General features: G+C 39.2%; 4 protein-coding genes and 3 pseudogenes across 6 annotated transcripts; 3 read left to right on the forward strand and 4 right to left on the reverse strand.

Annotated features, from left to right (window-relative positions):
- Window positions 1–391: 391 nt before the first annotated feature.
- Window positions 392–2,578, forward strand: LOC104747521 (putative inactive receptor-like kinase BSK12). Its single transcript, XM_087487361.1, has 8 exons — window positions 392–784; window positions 872–1,007; window positions 1,490–1,617; window positions 1,717–1,786; window positions 1,866–1,951; window positions 2,090–2,278; window positions 2,377–2,471; window positions 2,557–2,578. Exons 1-8 carry the CDS (start codon window positions 470–472, stop codon window positions 2,576–2,578), a joined length of 1,041 nt encoding a protein of 346 aa, XP_087343487.1. The 5' UTR covers window positions 392–469.
- Window positions 2,579–3,281: 703 nt separating this feature from the next.
- Window positions 3,282–4,875, forward strand: LOC104748786 (putative inactive receptor-like kinase BSK12; annotated as a pseudogene).
- Window positions 4,876–5,380: 505 nt separating this feature from the next.
- Window positions 5,381–7,281, forward strand: LOC104747522 (putative inactive receptor-like kinase BSK12). The gene is made up of 6 exons (XM_087486851.1): window positions 5,381–5,803; window positions 5,899–6,040; window positions 6,370–6,497; window positions 6,596–6,826; window positions 6,930–7,121; window positions 7,213–7,281. The coding sequence occupies exons 1-6, from the start codon at window positions 5,489–5,491 to the stop codon at window positions 7,279–7,281; spliced, it is 1,077 nt and encodes a 358-aa protein (XP_087342977.1). The 5' UTR covers window positions 5,381–5,488.
- A 349-nt stretch (window positions 7,282–7,630) lies between these two features.
- On the reverse strand, window positions 7,631–8,680 carry LOC104747523 (zinc finger protein ZAT2 pseudogene; annotated as a pseudogene). Its single transcript, XR_015582924.1, has one exon. The product of XR_015582924.1 is annotated as a zinc finger protein ZAT2 pseudogene (transcript).
- A 408-nt stretch (window positions 8,681–9,088) lies between these two features.
- LOC104747526 (ubiquitin domain-containing protein DSK2b) lies at window positions 9,089–12,875 on the reverse strand. The gene is made up of 9 exons (XM_087486823.1): window positions 12,332–12,875; window positions 11,154–11,915; window positions 10,638–10,879; window positions 10,447–10,560; window positions 10,257–10,312; window positions 9,897–9,925; window positions 9,638–9,727; window positions 9,403–9,556; window positions 9,089–9,306 (listed from the first exon to the last, which is right to left on the reverse strand). Exons 1-8 carry the CDS (start codon window positions 12,570–12,572, stop codon window positions 9,408–9,410), a joined length of 1,683 nt encoding a protein of 560 aa, XP_087342949.1. The 5' UTR covers window positions 12,573–12,875; the 3' UTR covers window positions 9,089–9,306; window positions 9,403–9,407.
- Window positions 12,876–13,233: 358 nt separating this feature from the next.
- LOC104747525 (ubiquitin domain-containing protein DSK2b) lies at window positions 13,234–16,902 on the reverse strand. Of its 2 annotated transcripts, none has more exons than XM_010469170.3 (9): window positions 16,517–16,902; window positions 15,392–16,177; window positions 14,870–15,102; window positions 14,679–14,792; window positions 14,481–14,536; window positions 14,056–14,084; window positions 13,811–13,900; window positions 13,564–13,719; window positions 13,234–13,449 (listed from the first exon to the last, which is right to left on the reverse strand). In XM_010469170.3, exons 1-8 carry the CDS (start codon window positions 16,743–16,745, stop codon window positions 13,571–13,573), a joined length of 1,686 nt encoding a protein of 561 aa, XP_010467472.1. In that variant the 5' UTR covers window positions 16,746–16,902; the 3' UTR covers window positions 13,234–13,449; window positions 13,564–13,570. The 2 variants fall into 2 exon arrangements, with proteins under 2 accessions (XP_010467472.1, XP_010467473.1); XM_010469171.3 differs by having other exon boundaries at window positions 13,811–13,894; window positions 16,517–16,875.
- A 114-nt stretch (window positions 16,903–17,016) lies between these two features.
- Window positions 17,017–19,249, reverse strand: LOC104747527 (pentatricopeptide repeat-containing protein At2g17210 pseudogene; annotated as a pseudogene).
- Between the last annotated feature and the right edge of the window lie 24 nt (window positions 19,250–19,273).

Here is a 19,273-nt window from a genome sequence, read left to right on the forward strand (position 1 = left end):
TTATATACACCAAACCAACAAAATTAGACAAAACTATAAATCATTAAATATTTTTTATTTTGGTGTGAAAATCATTAAATAATTACAAAAAGAAAACTTAATTAATAACACACATATCGTGTGGGTAACCCTTTTAGTATATTATGTAATGTAGATAAAGTTCCTCTCATTAACAACAATACCAAACACTAATTTCATACACCATGCAATGCAAAGTCCTCAAATGCGGAAAAGAATTTGACCCATCAGTGAAACAACGATAAAATAATATAACCAAAGCTGAAAAAATTAGAGTAAACAAAGAAAGATGCGTAATCTTGAGCTTAATATATATATTTAACATTTTGTCATAAAAGTTTCATCATAATCATAAACCCAACGGTTTCTCTATCTCTCTCTTCATCTCTCTCTGTCTCTCTCTCGCAAAGAACGCTTTGGATACTCTGCTTTTGCCGGCGAAAACGAAACCATGGGTGGTTGTTGCATTTCAACGCCTCTTGAGAACGATCAACCTCCTCCGCAACAGCAGCCGCAGACTCAGCACGTCGAGCGCAAAAACGACGAAGTGAAGAACGACGACGGATTCGTCAACTGGCCATTCACAGAGTTCGTCCTCTCCGATCTCACGACGGCGACCAAGAGCTTCAGTTCCAACGAGATCATATCAGAGAACCCAGAAGAATCCTCCAATGTCGTCTACAGGGGTCTTTTATCAGAGAACCTTGGCTTCGTCGCTGTCAAAAGATTCAAGAATACGCCTTGGCCTGACCATGAGGACCTTGAGGTACACAGTACACTTCAAAAACTTTTAACAACTGTCGCCATTGATCTCTTCTGATGGGTTTGATTCTGTTTGTCCCATCTTTTTCAGGTAGAGGCACAAGACGCTGCGGAGCTAAAGCACAAGAGACTCGTCAAGTTGTTAGGATACTGCAGCGATGGAGATGAAGGGTTTCTTGTTGCAGAGTTCATGCCTAACCATACTCTTGCTAAGCGTTTGTTCCATCGTATGATTCCTTCTCTCTTCATCTTCTTCTTTTGTGAATCTGAGGTTAAAGACGCTGCATTGTTGGTCTATGTGACATGTTTTGTTTTAAAGATGGTGTTAAAGTATCTGCTTTTATAGAATCGATTGAAACAGAACTAGCTAGCATCTTCTCTGTTTTGAATCTGGAGGCAAAGAGAAGTAATATTGGTGACTTATGTGTCACATTAAACATTGGTGAATCTGAGGTTTGTGTGTCAAGAACTCATGATTGTGCATGCAGAATTGATTGAAACAGAACTTATTAGCATTCTCGGTTTTAATTCTGAAGTCATAGAGAGGCCGCATTGGTGGTTTAAGTAGCATGGTGGTGCTTTAGATTCTTAATGAAAGAAACTTTTATATGATTAGCATGTATAAATGTATCTGCTTTTGTGGAATGTTTTACAACAGAACTTGTTAGTATTTTCTGTTTTTGAAGTTTTCATTGGTTGTGATTCACAGAGAAAAACATGGAATGGTCAATGAGGTTGCGAGTGGCATATCATATAGCTGAAGCATTAGATTACTGTACCACTTCAGGTTTCGTAATGTATGATAACCTAAGTGCTTACTCGGTTCTGTTTGATAAGGTATATATATATATAAATCAACTTTTTTCATGCCTATGCCTTCTTCTATGTGATGTAAGGATACTAAACAGTTTTTATTGCTTGATGGATGTGTTAAAGGATGATGATGCATGTCTTTCCTGTTTCGGTTTAGTGAGGGAGGTCACTGATTATGATCCAAGACCAACAGGTAATTCAAATTTGAACTTCTCTCTATATATTATTCATATATATATCAGAATGTGATATTATATTCTCATTAATTGTAGGAAGTGTGAACACTGAGAGCGTGACATACAGATTTGGTACCATCTTGGTGAATCTGCTAACCGGAATGCAAACTCCTCCAAGCCATGTAAGTGATTCTGTTCAAGTCTTGTCTTGCTTTTTCACTTGACTTTGTGATTGTAATCATTAGATTCTCTGCCATTGTCAATTTATTGCAACACAAGACACCAATAGTACTGAGTTGTTGTTTCTCTCTTGTTTCTAGGTTCCTGAGATGATAAATGGAAAGGATGTTACGGACTTGATGGATCCAACCCTGAAGGGAAATTTCTCTAAAGAAGAAGCTACTGTAATCTTAAAACTCGCCTCTGAATGTTTGCAGTGGAAGAATAGAAAGAGTCTCATCACTAAAGAGGTTGTTGCAACACTTGAAGCTTTGCAATCTAAAACACAAGTAAGGATGCTTACTAGCTCTGTGATAGTAATTGTATCATTCATCATGATTGAAATTTTCGCGTTCATGTTATATAAAGCTGATCATTTTGCTTGCAGGTTCCATCTACTGAAGTGGTTGAACTGGCAAAGCAGCAAGATGTAGCATCTTCCAGTCAACAACAAGAAGCTGAACCCTTGCAAGAAGTAAGAAGGCAAACTTATTATTGTTACACGTAACTGAAATTTTAATTTCCCTTATTCATCATATTATGAAAAAACTGATCATTTTGCTTGCAGGTTCCATCTTCTGAGACAATAAAGCAGCAGGAGGAAGCATCATCTTCGAGTCAACGGCAACAAACTTGAACAATGAATCTTCTGATATCATAAAAACTTTGGAATTCTTCTCGAATCTGCAGCTTTGTTGGTTTTTAGATCGAGGGTGTTTTGTGTATTTTCTAACAACTTCAAACATGTTTATCTTGTTGCATACACAAATCATGCAAAGTACATCGATATTTTTTCGATCACATACTCACGCGATGAACAAAATACAACATGAACATTTTTATACAAAAAAAAATGAAAATATAGAATTTCCAAAAACAAGAATTTCAGTTTTTTTTTTTAAACATATGAATTCATTTATAAAAAAAACGTTTAATATTATTGGAGTCAATATTATTATAGAGTAACAAATAATTTTTTATTTATTAAAAACACTACCAAACCTATAATATTAACAAACCCCAATTTAAAAAATATTAACAAAGCAAATATCATAGTCATTAAATGCAATATAAAATTCTCAAACATGTGATAATATAGACTCAATATAGCAATTTAGTGAAGAAAAAAAAGAAGGAAATAGAAGGTTGACAAAAAAAAGAAGAAGAAGGAAATAGAAGTTTGAAGATGCGTAATCTTGAGTTTTCTCATAATCATAAACCTAATCTCTCTCTGTTTGTCTTTCTTGAAAAGAACGTTTTCGATACTCTGCTTTTGCCGGCTAAACCAAAACAATGGGTGGTTGTTGTTTCTCTACGCCTCTTGAGAATGAACAGCCAAACGATGTATTCGGTGATTGGCCTTTCAGAGAGTTCTTACTCTCTGATCTCACGTCTGCGACCAAGAACTTCAGTTCCGACGAGATCATATCAGAGAACGCAGAGGAATCTTCTAATGTCGTCTACAAGGGTCTTTTAGCAGAGGATCTTGGCTTCGTCGCTGTCAAGAGATTCAAGAATTCGGATTGGCCTGACCATGAAGAATTTGCGGTATCCTTTCTTTGTCTTTAAAGCATATGAACTTTGCGACGTTCATCGATCTCTTTTGATGGGGTTGGTTCTGTTTCTTCAGGAAGACGCAAAAGCACTTGGGGAGCTAAAGCACAAGAGACTCGTCAAGTTGTTCGGATATTTCTGCGATGAAGATGAAAGGCTTCTTGTTTCAGAGTTCATGCCCAATGATACTCTTGCTAAGCGTTTGTTCCATCGTATGATTCTTCTTCTTTACTTCTTCTTTTGTTTTCACATTTAGAATTTGGTGTATCTGCTTATAGAATCGATTTGAGAAGTTATTAGCATTTCACTATTGTAATTTCACAGAGAAAAATAAAGCCATGGAGTGGTCAATGAGGTTGCGAGTGGCGTATCATATAGCCGAAGCATTGGAATATTGCAATAGTGAAGGTTTTGCATCATACAGTAACTTAAGTGCATACTCGGTTCTGTTTGCTAAGGTATGTAAAACAATCATTTCATGCCTATACCTTCTTAATGATCTAAGGATGCTAATATGTTTTTTTTTATTGCTTAATGGATATGTTGAAGAATGGTGATGCCTGTCTTTCCAGTTTCGGCTTGATAAAAGCAATAAAGTATGATCGAAGTCAAAGAACAAGAGGAATCGTGAGCCCTAAAAGTGTGACATATAGATTTGGTACTATCCTTGTGAATCTGCTAACTGGAAAGCAAACTCCTCCAAGCAATGTAAGTGATTCTCTTCAACTAGTCCTCCCTTGCTTTCTTAGTAGTCTTATGGTTCATCTTGACTGCCCATTACTTGCAGCACAAGCCACATAGTACTGAGTTGTTCTTCTCATGTGTTATAGGTTCCTGAGATGATAAACGGAAAGGATGTAACTGAGCTGATTGATCCAAATCTGAAGGGAAAGTTCTCTACAGAAGAAGCTGTCGTAGTTTTGAAACTCGCCTCTGAATGTTTTCAGTGCGAGGCTAGAAAGAGTCTCATCACAAAAGAGCTTGTTGCAACACTGAAAGCCTTGAAATCTAAAACACAAGTAAGAAGGCTTTAATGGAACTGTAATTACATCCTAGATTGATTTTTCACATTCTATGTTGTATGCATGCAGATTCCATACATTCAAATGCTTGAACTGGCAAAGCCGCAGGAGGTGGGAGTAGCATATGTTGAACACTTGCAAGAAGTAAGAACGGAGCTTATTCTTAACCGGAATTTGCCTTGTTAAGTTTTCCTCACTATATGTTATAAAACTGAATCTTTCGTTTTCAGATGCCAATTTTTTCTGAAATAGCAAAGCAGAACGAGGAGACTACATCATCTTCTAGTCAACAGCAACAACATCAACACTGAATCTGTTAATAGCTTCCACAAAGCAACTCTTCTCGAAGCAACATAGTTAGGAACCGGAAAAAGAATCTTGAGTTTATTATGTTAAATCGTGAGACTACATTTTTCTTTTTTAGTATAGTAAATGTAAAAAGCATAGGATTATATATATGTGAATGTGACCTATGATACTTGCTTGGTACGTAATTTTAATACTAGTGCCAATGTAAAACCGTTGAGCATTGGAGTCGTATGATAAACTACAAATAAATTCCTCTCATTAACATAATAGTAGCAGAACTATATATTTCTTTCTACAAACAAAAACACTTTAGAAATTATTAACAAAAAGTATCATAAACCATTGCAAATCCACTTGTCACCACCACAATGCAATGCAAACTTATATAAAAATATAAAAAAGCAAAAATAAAAATTATAAAAATCAGAAAGATGCGTAATCTTGAGTTTAGATTTTAGTAAGACTCGGTTATAAAAGGTTCATCATAATCATAAACCCAACGGTCTCTCTCTCTCTCTCTCTCTCTCTCTCTCTCTCTCTCTCTCTTCATCTCTCTTCATCTCTCTCGCAAAGAACGCTTTAGAATACTCTGCTTTTGCCGGCGAAAACGAAACCATGGGTGGTTGTTGCGTCTCTACGCCTCTCGTGAACAACGATCAACCTCCTCCGCAACAGCAGCCGCAGACTCAGGACGTCGAACGCAAGAAAGACGAAGTGAAGAACGACGACGGATTCGTCAACTGGCCATTCACAGAGTTCTTCCTCTCCGATCTCACGACGGCGACCAATAACTTCAGTGCCGACGAGATCATATCAGAGAACCCAGAAGAATCCTCCAATGTCGTCTACAGGGGTCTTTTATCAGAGAATCTTGGCTTCGTCGCTATCAAGAGATTCAAGAACACGCCATGGGATGATCCTGACTACTTCGCGCTTCTCTTTGCCTTTAAAGCTTTATCTCACTTTTGTGACGTTCATTAGATCTCTTTTGATGGTTTCGAATCTGTTACTTTGATCTTCTTCAGGTAGACACAGAAACAGCTGCGCAGCGAAATCACAAGAGACTCGTCAAGTTGTTAGGATATTGCTACGATGAAGATGTAGGAGTAGGGCTTCTTGTTTCAGAGTTCATGCCTAATGATACGCTCGCTAACCGTTTGTTCCATCGTATGATTCCTTCTCTCTTCTTCATCTTCTTCTTTTGTGTCATTCACATTAAACATTGGTGAATCTGAGGTTAAAGAAGCTGCCTTGTTGACATGGTTGTACATGTAGAATCGATTGAAACAGAGCTTATTAGCATTCTCTGTTTTGAGTCTGAAGAGATAGAGAGGCTGTATTGTTGTTGACTTAGATTGTGCTTTAGATTCTTAAAGATGGAAACTTTTTATCAGGACTAGAATAGTGAATAGATCATGTACTTGTAGTGAACGGTTGAATAAGAACTTGTTAGTATTCTCTGTTTCTGAAGTTTGTATCGGTTGTGTGATTGACAGAGAAAAACATGGATTGGTCAATGAGAATGCGAGTGGCGTACAATATAGCCGAAGCATTGGATTACTGCAGAATTGCACGTGCTTTCTCGTACGATAATCTGAGTGCTAACTCTATTCTGTTTGATAAGGTATGTAAAGCAACATTTTAACATGCCAATATGCCTTCTCTCGTGTGATCTATAACGATGCTACACTGTTTCTTGTTGCTTAAATGGTTATGTTGAAGGATGGTGAGGCCTGTCTCTCCAGTTTCGGTTTAGTTACGGCGATCATCCGTTATAATCGAAGAGAAGGAGGTAATCATTTCGCGCTTGTATCTTCGGACTATGCATATATATATATCATCAGAATGTTATATATTCTCATTGTAGGAAATGTCAACACTGGGAATGTGACATACAGATTTGGTACTATCCTTGTGAATCTGCTTACTGGAATGCAAATTGCTCCAAGCCATGTAAGTGATTCTGTTCACTTGACTTTGTGATTCTCTGTCATTGTTAATTTCTTGCAATGCAAGCCACTTATTACTGAGTTAGTACTATTCTCATGTGTTATAGGCTCCTGAGATGATCAATGGAAAGGATGTTGCTGAACTGATTGATCCAAATCTGAAGGGAAAGTATTCTAAAGAAGAAGCTACCGTAGTCTTAAAACTCGCCTCTGAATGTTTGCAATGCAATGATTATAAGGAGAGGTTCATCACAAAAGAGGTTGCTGCAACACTTGAAGCCTTACACGCTAAGAAAGAAGTAAGGATGATGCTTACTGTAACTATTAATTGTATTCCTTCGTGATTTTTCGCATTCATGTTATATATAAAGCTGATCTTTTTGATTACAGGTTCCACCCTCTGAAATGCAGCAGGACGAAGCTTCATCTTCCGGTCAACAGCAACAACTTGCTCCCTGATTCTGCTGATAGCTTCAACAAAGCAACTCTTCTCGAAGCAACATGTTAGGGAAGAAGAATCTTGATTTTCAGAACTTTTCTAGGATAATAAGTGAACTGTGTTCTTTGAAATACTTTGTGTTTGATTTTAGATTGAGGCGTCTTGTGTATTTTCTTCTGAGCTAAGATTCAAAAACGAAGTTGAACCTACTTTTTATTTGCTGATTTCATCTCAGTGTGATGGCATTTGTTAAGGAACAACACCACAACCATCCATTATTATTCATATATAACAATATTCAATTTTTACATAGAGATTCAACAAATATGATGAAAAATATGGGTAGCAAATTCTTGAAATATATTGACATTTATTAAATAAAGCTTTTTTTGCATTTCACTAAGGAATTAATTTATATAGAATACAATACCCAATCCTATAAGTTCATCATACAATTCATCACACATATACAGAGAGAGGGAGAGAGTTGTTATACGAGAAGAAACCAAAACCAAATATATAAGTTATGTTATTATATATCAAAGTCCTAACCTAAGATCTAAAGAACAGCCTATCGATGTGTCAGGAGGAGATGTCGCCGCAGGAACATTAAGATCGATAGCCCTGACTTGGTGCTCTTCCTGATCTTTCTCCCAATGACATCTCATGTGACCACCTAACGCTTGACCACTCGAGAACACTCTTAAACAGATGTGACATCGATGATTCATTCCAGAGACCAACTTCACACTCTTGCCTTTGTCTTGACCAACGATCTCCTGAGGAGGAGAAGGATCTTCGGTTGAGTTTGAAGCGGCGAAACATCCTTTCACATCTTTATGTGTTGCTCTATGTCCGCCCAACGCTTGATGTGACCCAAACACTTTTTTACAACCTCCACACTCGAACCGTCCCTCAACTCCACTTGAACTGCTCAAGACAACAGGACGTTTAGCCAACAATAGTAAGCAAGAGGCTATGTTATGATCTTCCTCCTCGGATTTATTTAAAACAACATTCAAATTGGAGGATGATGACGCGGCGGTTGCGTTAGTCCCACGTTTGTGATCTGGAGGAGGTATAATGCCACGCCACTGACGTTCAGGGTGACATCTCATGTGTCCAAAGAGTGCCTTCAATGACCCGAATTGTTTACCACATTCAGTGCATGGCCGTGTGATTTGTGGAGGAGCGTCAGAGTCCAGCGGTTTCTTGACTGGATTAGGCCTTGGAGTAGGAGAAGAAGAAGAACCAGGTTCGTTGTTGGTGAGTTTAGTACGTTTTCTTCTTGGTTTTTGATTGTAACTCGGAAGAGGTACATCGGAGGAAGCAAATGGGATGTCGAAATTGGGATCGGAGTTTGAAGAGTTCGACATTGTTATGGCTTTAGAGAGAACATGTAAAACAACACAGATGGAAAAAAAGAAGAAAAAAAGTGGAAGAGTGGGAGTTATGATTGGTTTATAGTAGAGGGAGAGGAAGAAGTTAGTTTTTCATTTGTGGAAGAGTCGCTTTACGGTTTTTTTTTTCTAGCAGTTACTTGTCGAATTGTTTTCTTTTGTTGACATGTCCCTATTTTTTCGGAATTACATTTTCTTTATGTTTTCGAATCAACAATATTTTTCTCTGAATTTGTCGATACAATCATACGAACTTAGAAGTAATAATTTGGGGATTAGGGTAAACTAGGTTTTCAACTTTGAACCGTATCCAACTTGGTTTCATTTTAAGGTCTAAACTGCATCATAAACTCTTTGAGATCTCTCTAGCTCTATCACAAAATCATCAACGTTACCATTACTACATTTATAAGATAAAATGGAGATATGATAATGTAAAATGTACTCATTCCATATTCGAAACCAACTTCTACAGATGTACGTTGTAACAGCTTCAAATAGAATCTGAAAGATAAACAGACTGATCCAAAGTATGTAAAAAAAAAGGTTTTTTTGCAATGGGTAAAAGAGGCAGGAAGATGATAACCACTGAAAACAAATACCATATCTTCGATGCGCGGCTTTTCTATCCACAAGTTCACGCTCCTATCATAAATGTAATTATAAGAACTCCCATAGATCTCATTTCTGAAACGCACTCAAGTTGTTTATCCTATAACCGAGAGACCTCAGTTTACAAACCTGTGCTACTGGCCAATACCTCCCAAGAGTCGTTCTACAGCAGCATTAACGTTACCATTGGTTGCTAGCAAAGCCCTTATGTTCTCTGCTCTGTCGTAGAATCCCATTTCCTGCAGCTGTTGCAACTGAGTAGCAAAACGCTCCTCAGGAGGCACTGGAATCAAACAGACATGTATCAGTGGAACCATCTCAATAAATACATAAGAAATCAAAGTACATTCCCAGCGAATCTAACCGTTGGGTTGGTTCGTGCCACTCAGGCCGCCAGCACCAAGACTGCCAAACATATTCATCAAAAAATCCATCCCCCCATTATTGGCCGTCCCTATAGTATTCCATAGTAGTGAATGTGAATTAGTGATTTACTCAATAAAGAGATGTAAGAATATAGGATAACAGTATGATAAATAGAACAACAAGCAACTGCACTAATATACTAAGTGAAATAACTAAAGCCTTCATACTTCCATTATAGATAATATCTCAAAGAGTACCTGTCGCAGCACCAGTTTGCCCCGGATCCCTACAAAGAAGACGATTGGAAACATGAATAGAGGGTTGATGGAAATCAAGATAGAAAGTTTGACACACTGATTTCATATGTTATAAGACAGTCTTTGATAGAGTTTACTAATGATCCACCCAGTAAAATACACAAGAGTTGCTGCGTTACTAATGATTCAACCCATTGATTACTTTAAGATAGTTCATCACCGCTACAATATTATCTGTTTAGCTAGTCACACTATTTTCTAAACACAGATCAACCCAAAATCTAATTATGATATAGAAAGGACATTAATTACTCGACTATGTTTCAAGTAAAGAAAACAGAAAGGGGTATCCACACTTACTGGCCAGCCGTAGTCCTATTCTGGGAGAAAAGTGATTGCTGCAGAGTCATCATTTGCTAAAGAAGACAAAAAAACAATCCAAAACATTAGGTTGAAATAATTTTATTACTTAAGAGAAACAAAATTATTTCTCTGGAGAGACCACATGTTCAAAATTCACATGCATAAAGACAACATGGGCCCAACTGACCTGCATCATCTCAGGAGAGCTAAACTGGCGAAGGAATTCAGGGTTCTGCATCATTTCCCTCAACTGAGGATTCATATCTAGCATGCTTCGGAGTTGGGGGTTGAGACTCATAAGCTGGAATCAACGGAATACATTAACAATACATTCACTATACCAAAAGCGTCTTAAATTCAGATTATTTTAGGCGCTACCTGATTCATGTATTGTGGATTGGAAAGTAAGCTTTGCATCATCTGCGACATAGCTGGGTTTTGCAGTATTTGGTTCAATTGAGAAGCATCTGGAGTCGCACCAAGAGGTGAATCTGCTCCAAGCATACCGAGTCCGCCGAGGCCTCCAAGTCCACCAAGGCCACCAAGACCACCAAGGCCACCAAGTCCAGGGCTTCTCGTGTCCCCACCAGAAATTGTCCTTCCAGTGGCGGTTGTCTGGCCTGTCAAGTAGCCCCACAATATGTTCTTAAATGTTTAGTGCATTACGAGTAAAACTTCAACAAACTACTCATAACAACAAACTATGAGAACACTACATGAACTCACCAATTTATATCATAAACACTATTATTCCTGAGCCAGTGTAGTAAACATAAGCTAGTAAACTACTATTTCTTATGACCAAACCACTATTGGCTGTTATAAAAACAATAAAGCATCCTTAAACGTCTATATACCATATAAAATTAAGAGGATGAGAATGCAGTTTCATACCAGCCGCAGCACCCCAAGGATTAGGAAGTGGATTTGCATTTGGAATACTATTTCCTGTACCGGTTTCAGCACTCGGTGTTGAAGAATTATTAGTAGCATCAGTTCCTTGCGTAGTGGCCCCCTGGTTTCCCAGAAGAGCAGCAAATGGATTAGAGCCCGTATTGCTACCAGCATTACCCGACATAGAAGTAGCATTCATTAACGGTTCCTGGACGTTTTCATACATACGCCTAAGCATATTAAACCCCTCAGGCATAGACTCAATATTACTCATAGCTCTGTCCGTATTCCGCATCATTTCACGCATAAGCTCTGGATTTCTCGCAGCCTCTAAAGTTTGGCGAAGGATGCTTGGGTCATTGAGCACATGACCAAGCTCAGGATTGCGATCTACAAGCTCACGCATTTGAGGGTTATTCATAATCATACTCCTCATAATTTCCGGGTTATTCATTATACTCTGCATGGCTGGTGTATTCATCATATCTCTAACCATGTTAGGGTTTTGAGCTAGTTGTTGCTGTGCCTGCTCAAGATCCGGAAGCCCAGATCCAAATAATCCAGCCATAGCATTTCCACCACCCAAAGGATTAAATCCAAGCCCAGGGAACAAAGATTCTCCTAGATTTGTTCCTCCTAGATTTGAGCTATCATTTGAACCAACCGCTTGAGGAGCAGTGGTTTGGTTTGCAGCAGGAGCAGGAGTTGGTGAAGAAGGCACAAAACCTCGAACCATATGAACAGTGTGATCAGCCTGCAAACCTATATATAAAATACAGAGTGTTGATAAATTAAGGCTCATGATGCAAAACAATAAAACCTCAAAACTATCCAACTCAATCACATCAAAGTTTATGACCAACAATGTAATATACATGCCAAGAGGATAAATAAACACAATTCACATTAGAAACCCTTCAAAAATTGTATGGATCATAAAAACTTTCACCATTGACTACATCTCTGTATCCTTCCCATATCACAATTCATAGGAAAAGAGAAATATAAAACAATCCATGCTTCTGCAATGAGTATCACCCCCACAAAAAACCCTAGTATAAATCCAATTTGAATCTCTCCAACCAAGCATCTCAATGAGATTTCGAGCAATTGAATCTACAGAACAATACAAAAATTCCAAACGATAACAATCAAAGAAGAAGAGGATGAGCTGTTACCATAGCTGAGAAGCGTCTGATCGTCCTTGAGGATGCGACCTTTATAAATCAATCGCTGCTGATTAGCTGGCACATCGCTGTTCTGCGCAATCAACTCTTTGAAAGACTCCACCGTAGAATCGAGGCTCGTCGTAACACTAAATTTCGTGCCGTTCGAGCACCTGACGTTGACGGCAACAGCTTCTCCTCCGGCACCTCCTTCAGCAGTCAGCGGCTGACTCGAATCTGCGTCTCCACCCATTCTAATTTCAGATCCTAGTTCAACAAACAAATCGCAGAGTTCGCGAAATCGATCGAGAGACTCAAAATCTCTATATAACCCTAGAAAAAAAAATAATTCAATGAAGACGAAGAAGGAGACTCGAAGAAGCTCTTAAGTCGGTTTTTTTTTGCAGATTTCTTGAGGAAAGGGATATAAAAAACTTTTGGTCGAATAACAAAATGAGAGACTGCTGCAGAGAATTAAAGAGAGAGAGAGAGAGAGAGAGACAAGGACTTATTTTGTTGGCCAATTAAATGAGAATCGATAAAAATGACTTGCGCTGGAGAGAACGTATCGACTTGAACCGGGTTAAATTGGGTCGAACCGAGTCGGTTTGGATCGGTTTAGTTGAAATTAACTAAAGATCAATTGACTTGCAGTATCACTTTTTGGGCAATTTGGTTTTATACTTTGAACCGGATTTGATTTTTTTTTAATTTCTAGAAGGAACCAAACATTTCATTGTGTTTGGTTTCTTCTCTCTTCGATGTCTCTTCATAATCTATTCTCTTACCAAAATGGCACCACAGTAAATAAAAAACTCAGAGCAGCAAGTGGACACCACGCACTTTAATAGACTGCTGCCCTAATCCTAAACTGTAATATCGAAACTTCTTGGGATCTCTAGCGATAACACATCTGAAGGTTACAGTACTCTATTAGAAAAAAAAAAAAAAAATTGTATATATAACCATTTCACATTCCAAGACCAACTCTTACAGATGTATGTTGTAAAAACTTCAAATTAATTATGAAAGATAACAACGACCCAGAGAGGAAGAAGAAGAAGAAGATGATGACCACTGAATACAAATACCGTATTGATGCGGCTTTTCTATCCACAAGTTCACGGTTCCTATCATATATATAAAACTTTCAGAATTCCATGAAATATAATCATTACTGAAACATATTCAAGCTGTTTATTCTATAACTGAGAAGCCAGATGGAGAGACTTCAGTTCACGAACCTGTGTGCTACTGCCCAATACTCCCTAAGAGTCGTTCTACAGCAGCGTTAACGTTACCATTGGTTGCTAGCAAAGCCCTTATGTTCTCTGCTCTGTCGTAGAATCCCATTTCCTGCAACTGTTGCAACTGAGTCGCGAAGCGCTCCTCGGGAGGAACTGGAATCAAATACAGACATGTTTCAGTGGAACCATATTAACAAATACATAAGATTTTTACAAAGAGGGTATAGTCCTAAGCAAAGCAAACCATTGGGTTGGTTTGTGCCACTCAGGCCACCAGCACCAAGACTGCCAAACATATTCATCAAGACATCCAACCCCGCATTGTTGCCTGTCCCTACCAAAATAACTTACTCAGTAAGCTACAGATGATATACAATAACAATATATATGTGCCAAAGTAAAACAATCATGAAAGAGTATCTACTATACTAAGTGACCAGGATAATAACGCCTTTATACTTCAGATACAGATAAAATCTTTAAGAGTACCTGTGGCAGCACCAGTTTGGCCCGGATCCCTACAGAGAAGATAAACTTGAGAGCATGAATACGGATTAACGAAAATCAAAATACAGAGATCATTCACACACTGATAGCTTTTGTTAAAAATGCAAAACCATAAATGTTTATGTCTCTGTTCAAATTTATTCCAACTACTAGAATGCTTTATAGCCCCCCTGACAGAGGTTATTAATGATCAGCCCAATAAATTATTCAAGAGTTGCTGCATTATCCTTTTCTTAATTGATATAGAGATCGTTCAGACGTTCATCACCAATAGAACTGTCTCTTTAGCTAGTTACACTATTGTCTAAACAGGAAACAACCCAAAATACAGTTAAAATATATAACGGACATGTAACTCCTTACCAATGTTTAAGCAAAACAAAACAGTAGAGGGTATCAATACTTACTGGCTGGTCGTGTTCCTATTCTGAGACATAAGTGATTGTTGTAGAGTCATCATTTGCTGAAGACCGAAAATCAATACAAACATCAGGTTTAAGAAACTTCATTACTTGACAAAATAGCTTAACAATACAGAAATGTTTCTTTGGAGAGAGAACATATTTAAAATTCACATGCATGCAGACAATGGGGGAACAACTGACCTGCATCATCTCCGGAGAGCTAAACTGACGAAGGAAATCTGGGTTCTGCGTCATTTCCCTCAACTGAGGGTTCGAATCTAGCATGGTTCGGAGTTGTGGGTTGAGATTCATAAGCTGGAAACAAGGGAAAACATTAAAGGCATGTTCACAATAGTAAAAATGTCTGAAGTTCAGATTATTCTGGGTGTTACCTGATTCATGTATTGTGGGTTGGATAGCATGCTTTGCATCATCTGCGACATAGCTGGGTTTTGCAATAACTGGCCCAATTGAGAAGCATCTGGAGCGGCACCAAGAGGCGAATCCGCTCCAAGCATTCCAAGTCCACCGAGGCCACCAAGACCACCAAGGCCACCAAGACCACCAAGTCCAGGGCTTCTCGCATCCCCACCAGGATTTGTCCTTCCAGGGGCAGTTGTCTGGCCTGTTAAGTAGCCCCCACGAATATGTTTAACAATGTTTGGTGCATTATGAGTAAAAGAAAGAGCAGCCTAGAAACTTATCCATACACAAACTACTGATAACAACGAATTGTGAGAACTATATGAACTCACCAATTTAGTATAAACAAAACTGTTCCTGAACCAGTGTGGTAAACATAAAGTTCCAATCTTATAAACAAGCCACTCTAACTATTATTAAAAAATTTGCACCCTCCAAAAGACGAGTAAAATTCGACAAGAAATCACGAAGATGAGAATGCAGTTAATTACCACCGGTAGCACCCCAAGGATTAGGTAGTGGATTTGCATTCGGAACACTATTCCCTGTCCCCGTTTCAGCATTTGGTGTAGAAGAGTTATTAGAAGCATTGCTTCCTTGCGTAGTACCTCCCTGGTTTCCCAGGAGAGCAGCAAATGGATTGGAGCTTGTATTGCTTCCAGCATTTTCAGACATAGTAGTAGCATTCAAGAATGGTTCTTGGACATTTTCATACATACGCCTAAGCATATTAAATCCCTCAGGCATAGACTCAATATTACTCATAGCTCTATCGGTATTCCGCATCATTTCACGCATAAGCTCAGGGTTTCTGGCCGCCTCTAAAGTTTGGCGAAGGATGCTTGGGTCATTGAGCACATGACCAAGCTCAGGATTGCGATCTACAAGCTCACGCATTTGAGGGTTACTCATAATCATACTCCTCATAAATTCTGGGTTGTTCATAAGATTCTGAATGGCTGGTGTATTCATCATATCTCTAACCATGTTAGGGTTTTGAGCTAGTTGTTGCTGTGCCTGCTCAAGATCCTGAAGACCGGCTCCAAATAACCCAGGCATAGCATTTCCACTACCCAAAGGATTGAATCCAAGCCCAGGAAACAAAGATTCGCCAGGACTCGCTCCTCCTCCTAGATTCGAGCTATTATCTGAACCAACCCCTCGAGTAACACTAGGTGCAGTAGTTTGGTTTCCAACGTTTGCTGCCGGGGCAGAAGGTGGTGCTGAAGAAGGTGCAGAGCCTCGAACCATATGAATAGTATGATCAGCCTGCAAACCTAAGTAATAAAAATGTTCCACAGAGAATAAAAACATTAAGGCCCATGTCTGAAACAATAAAACTTGGAAAGCTATCCAATAAAAATGAGATCACAGTCATATACTAAACATACTATTCAGGTAAACGTTTACTTCAGAAACAAAAATTAAATTGTATGGATCATTTATTGTATCACTAAACATTTCCATTAGCAACATCTTCATATTCTGCCCATCGCTATCACAATTCATAGGGCAAGAGAAACTTTTATCTTTCCAAACAAGTAACCCTATGAGATGTCAATCAATTAGATCCACAGAAGTAGAGAAATCCCAACACAGAATAGTAAGAAAATTACCATAGCTTAGGAGAGTCTGATCGTCCTTGAGGATCCGACCTTTATAAATCAAGCGCTGCTGATTGGCTGGTACATCGCTGCTCTGAGCCACCAACTCTTTGAAAGACTCCACCGTCGATTCGAGACTCGTCTTCACATTAAATTTCGTGCCGTTGGAGCACCTGATGTTCACAGTCACAGCTCCTCCTTCACCAGTCTGCGGCTGACTCGAATCTCCCTCTCCACCCATTTTTAATTTCCGGATCCTATTTAGTTCAACAAATCGCAGAGCTCGCCAAATCGATCAGGAGCCCTAACCCTAGATAAAAAAAAATTGGACAAAGATTGAGAAGACACAAAGCTACAAGTCGGTTCGGTAGATTTCTTGAGGGAAGGGATATAAACTCAGCAGATTACGACGAGAACGAAACAAAAGACTTCTTCTGTTTCAGCAACGAACCGGGTCGGGTCGGGTTAGGGCGGGTCGGATTGACAGTCAGAGCTAGGAAATAAGGGTCGGGTCAATCGCAGAGGCCCAACGGGCCTATGTTTCTCCGTTCTGTTGTGTCGTCTAACCTCATGTATCTATGAAGACTCTGAACGACATCGTTTAACTCAGAATCACTCTGGCTTAACTTGTCTCCAGCCAGAAACCTCCTAGCTATGCTGCTTCCTTCAAGAACCATGCTATAACCTGCAACGACACGAACCTTTCTCTCCTTCACTAACCTCCTCATGATTGCTACATCTTCCCATGATTTCTCAGCAGCAAACGCGCTTGACGCAAGCAAATACCCTGAAGAACACAAGGGCTCGAGTTCAAGAACCTCAGCTGCTGCCTCTAAGGTAATGATCCCTTTTTTCAAATGGTTTCTGCAACCGCTAAGAATTGCTCCCCAAGCACTAGCTCCGGCTTTAACGTCTTCTGGAAGGTTCTTGATTAATTCCATCGCTGTATCAATCTCTCCAGCTCGGCTAAGCATGTCCACAATGCAAGAGTAGTGTTGCAACGAAGGTTTGTGATCATTTTCTACCATTGATTTGAGGACCATAAGACCTTTCTCTACCAATCCTCCATGATTACACGCTGATAAAGCTGCCAGATATGTCACATCGTTAGGTGTGTAACCTTTTTGTTTCATTTCCTCGAACGATGCCAATGCTTTTTCCGGTAAACCGTTAATAGCGTATGCTGATATGATCACGGTCCAAGACACGACGTTTTTCGAAGGGATTTGATCAAATGCCCTTCTCGCCATGTCAATGGCACCACACTTTGCATATGCGTCAACAATAGAGGTATCAACTGAGATGTCACTGATGGCTAAGCCTCTCCGGATAGCAATTCCATGAGCCCATTTGGATTTTCTCAAGTCTGCTGAAACTGAGCATGCGTTAAGAAGATTTATGACAGTGATTCCATTGGGCTTATCCTTCATCTGACAGAAGATTGAGATTGCTTCATAGGGTCGGCCAGAACGGGCTAATCCTGAGATCAGTATGCTACATGACACCACATCCTTGTAGATCATCAAATCAAGCACTGTTCTTGCATCATCAACAAGACTGCAGCTTGTATATGCATCAATCAAAGAACTCAAAGCCACTTCATTAGACTCATATCCATGCCTGATCATCACGCAATGTATTGACTTGCAGGGCAATGGCTGCTCAAAGAACTTGCAAACCTGGAGAAGCGTCACGAGAGTAACTTCATCTACTTCAACCGCCTCTTTGACCATCAAACGAAACATCTCAACAGCCTCATCATACCTTTGGTTATGTACAAACCCAGCCAAAATCGAATTCCATGAAACAATGTTTCGACAAGTGGTTTCATCAAACACTCTAAATGCTGAATCAACATCAAATCCTTTTGGAATACATATCAATGAGTGAATTGCGCACAAACACATCTACCAAATCAAAACCTCTCTGTATCGAAAATCCATGAACTGATCTCCCCACATCAATATCCTCCAAAACCGCACAAGCCTTGAGAACACTTGTCACAGTTACACAATCAGGCTCTGTTTTCGCCTCACGAACCATCTCTTTAAACAACTTCAATCCCAAAACAGGTTCCTGGCTTTGCACATAACTTCGAATAACCACACTCCATGAAATAACATCTCTTTCAGACATTTCATCGAACAGTTTACGTGCACTTGAGGGATCACACTCTGAGTACCTACACAAGATCGAGTTTTGAACAGACGGAATCCCACAAAACCCACTACGGATCACGTAGCCATGAACCTCCTCACCATCCAATCGTAAACTACGAGACGCATGAATCACAAGAACCAATGTTGATACATTAGGCTCAAAACCCCAAACTCTCGATGTCGAAAACCACCTTAACCCTTCTTCCTCAAAACCATGATCGAGAAGGCCAAAAACTATAACATTCCAAGAAATAGAATCTCTCCAAGTCATACAATCAAATTCTCGTATCGCAGAGCTCAAGTCTCCACATTTCAAGTAGAAATCAGCAATCGAGTTCCCCACAGAAACAAAAGACTCAAACCCTCTCTTCAACAGACTCGCTTGGATACACTTACCTTGAAACAGCCATGAGAGCTTAGCACAAGCTTTGAAAACGATGGGGAAAACGAAAGGATCGTTAAATTGAATTCCAGCTCTATGTATCTCCGAATACCCAGTGAGCACTTCCCGCCATCTTCCATTAACGGAAGCTTGCTTAATTTTTGATGACAAAGCTTCTAGCTTTGAACACAAGTGTGTTCCCATTATACCAAACCGAAAGTTTCAAGC

The sequence above is a fragment of the Camelina sativa genome, chromosome 15, assembly GCF_030686135.1.
Source record: "Camelina sativa cultivar CO46 ecotype springtype chromosome 15, ASM3068613v1".
Lineage (NCBI taxonomy): Eukaryota > Viridiplantae > Streptophyta > Magnoliopsida > Brassicales > Brassicaceae > Camelina > Camelina sativa.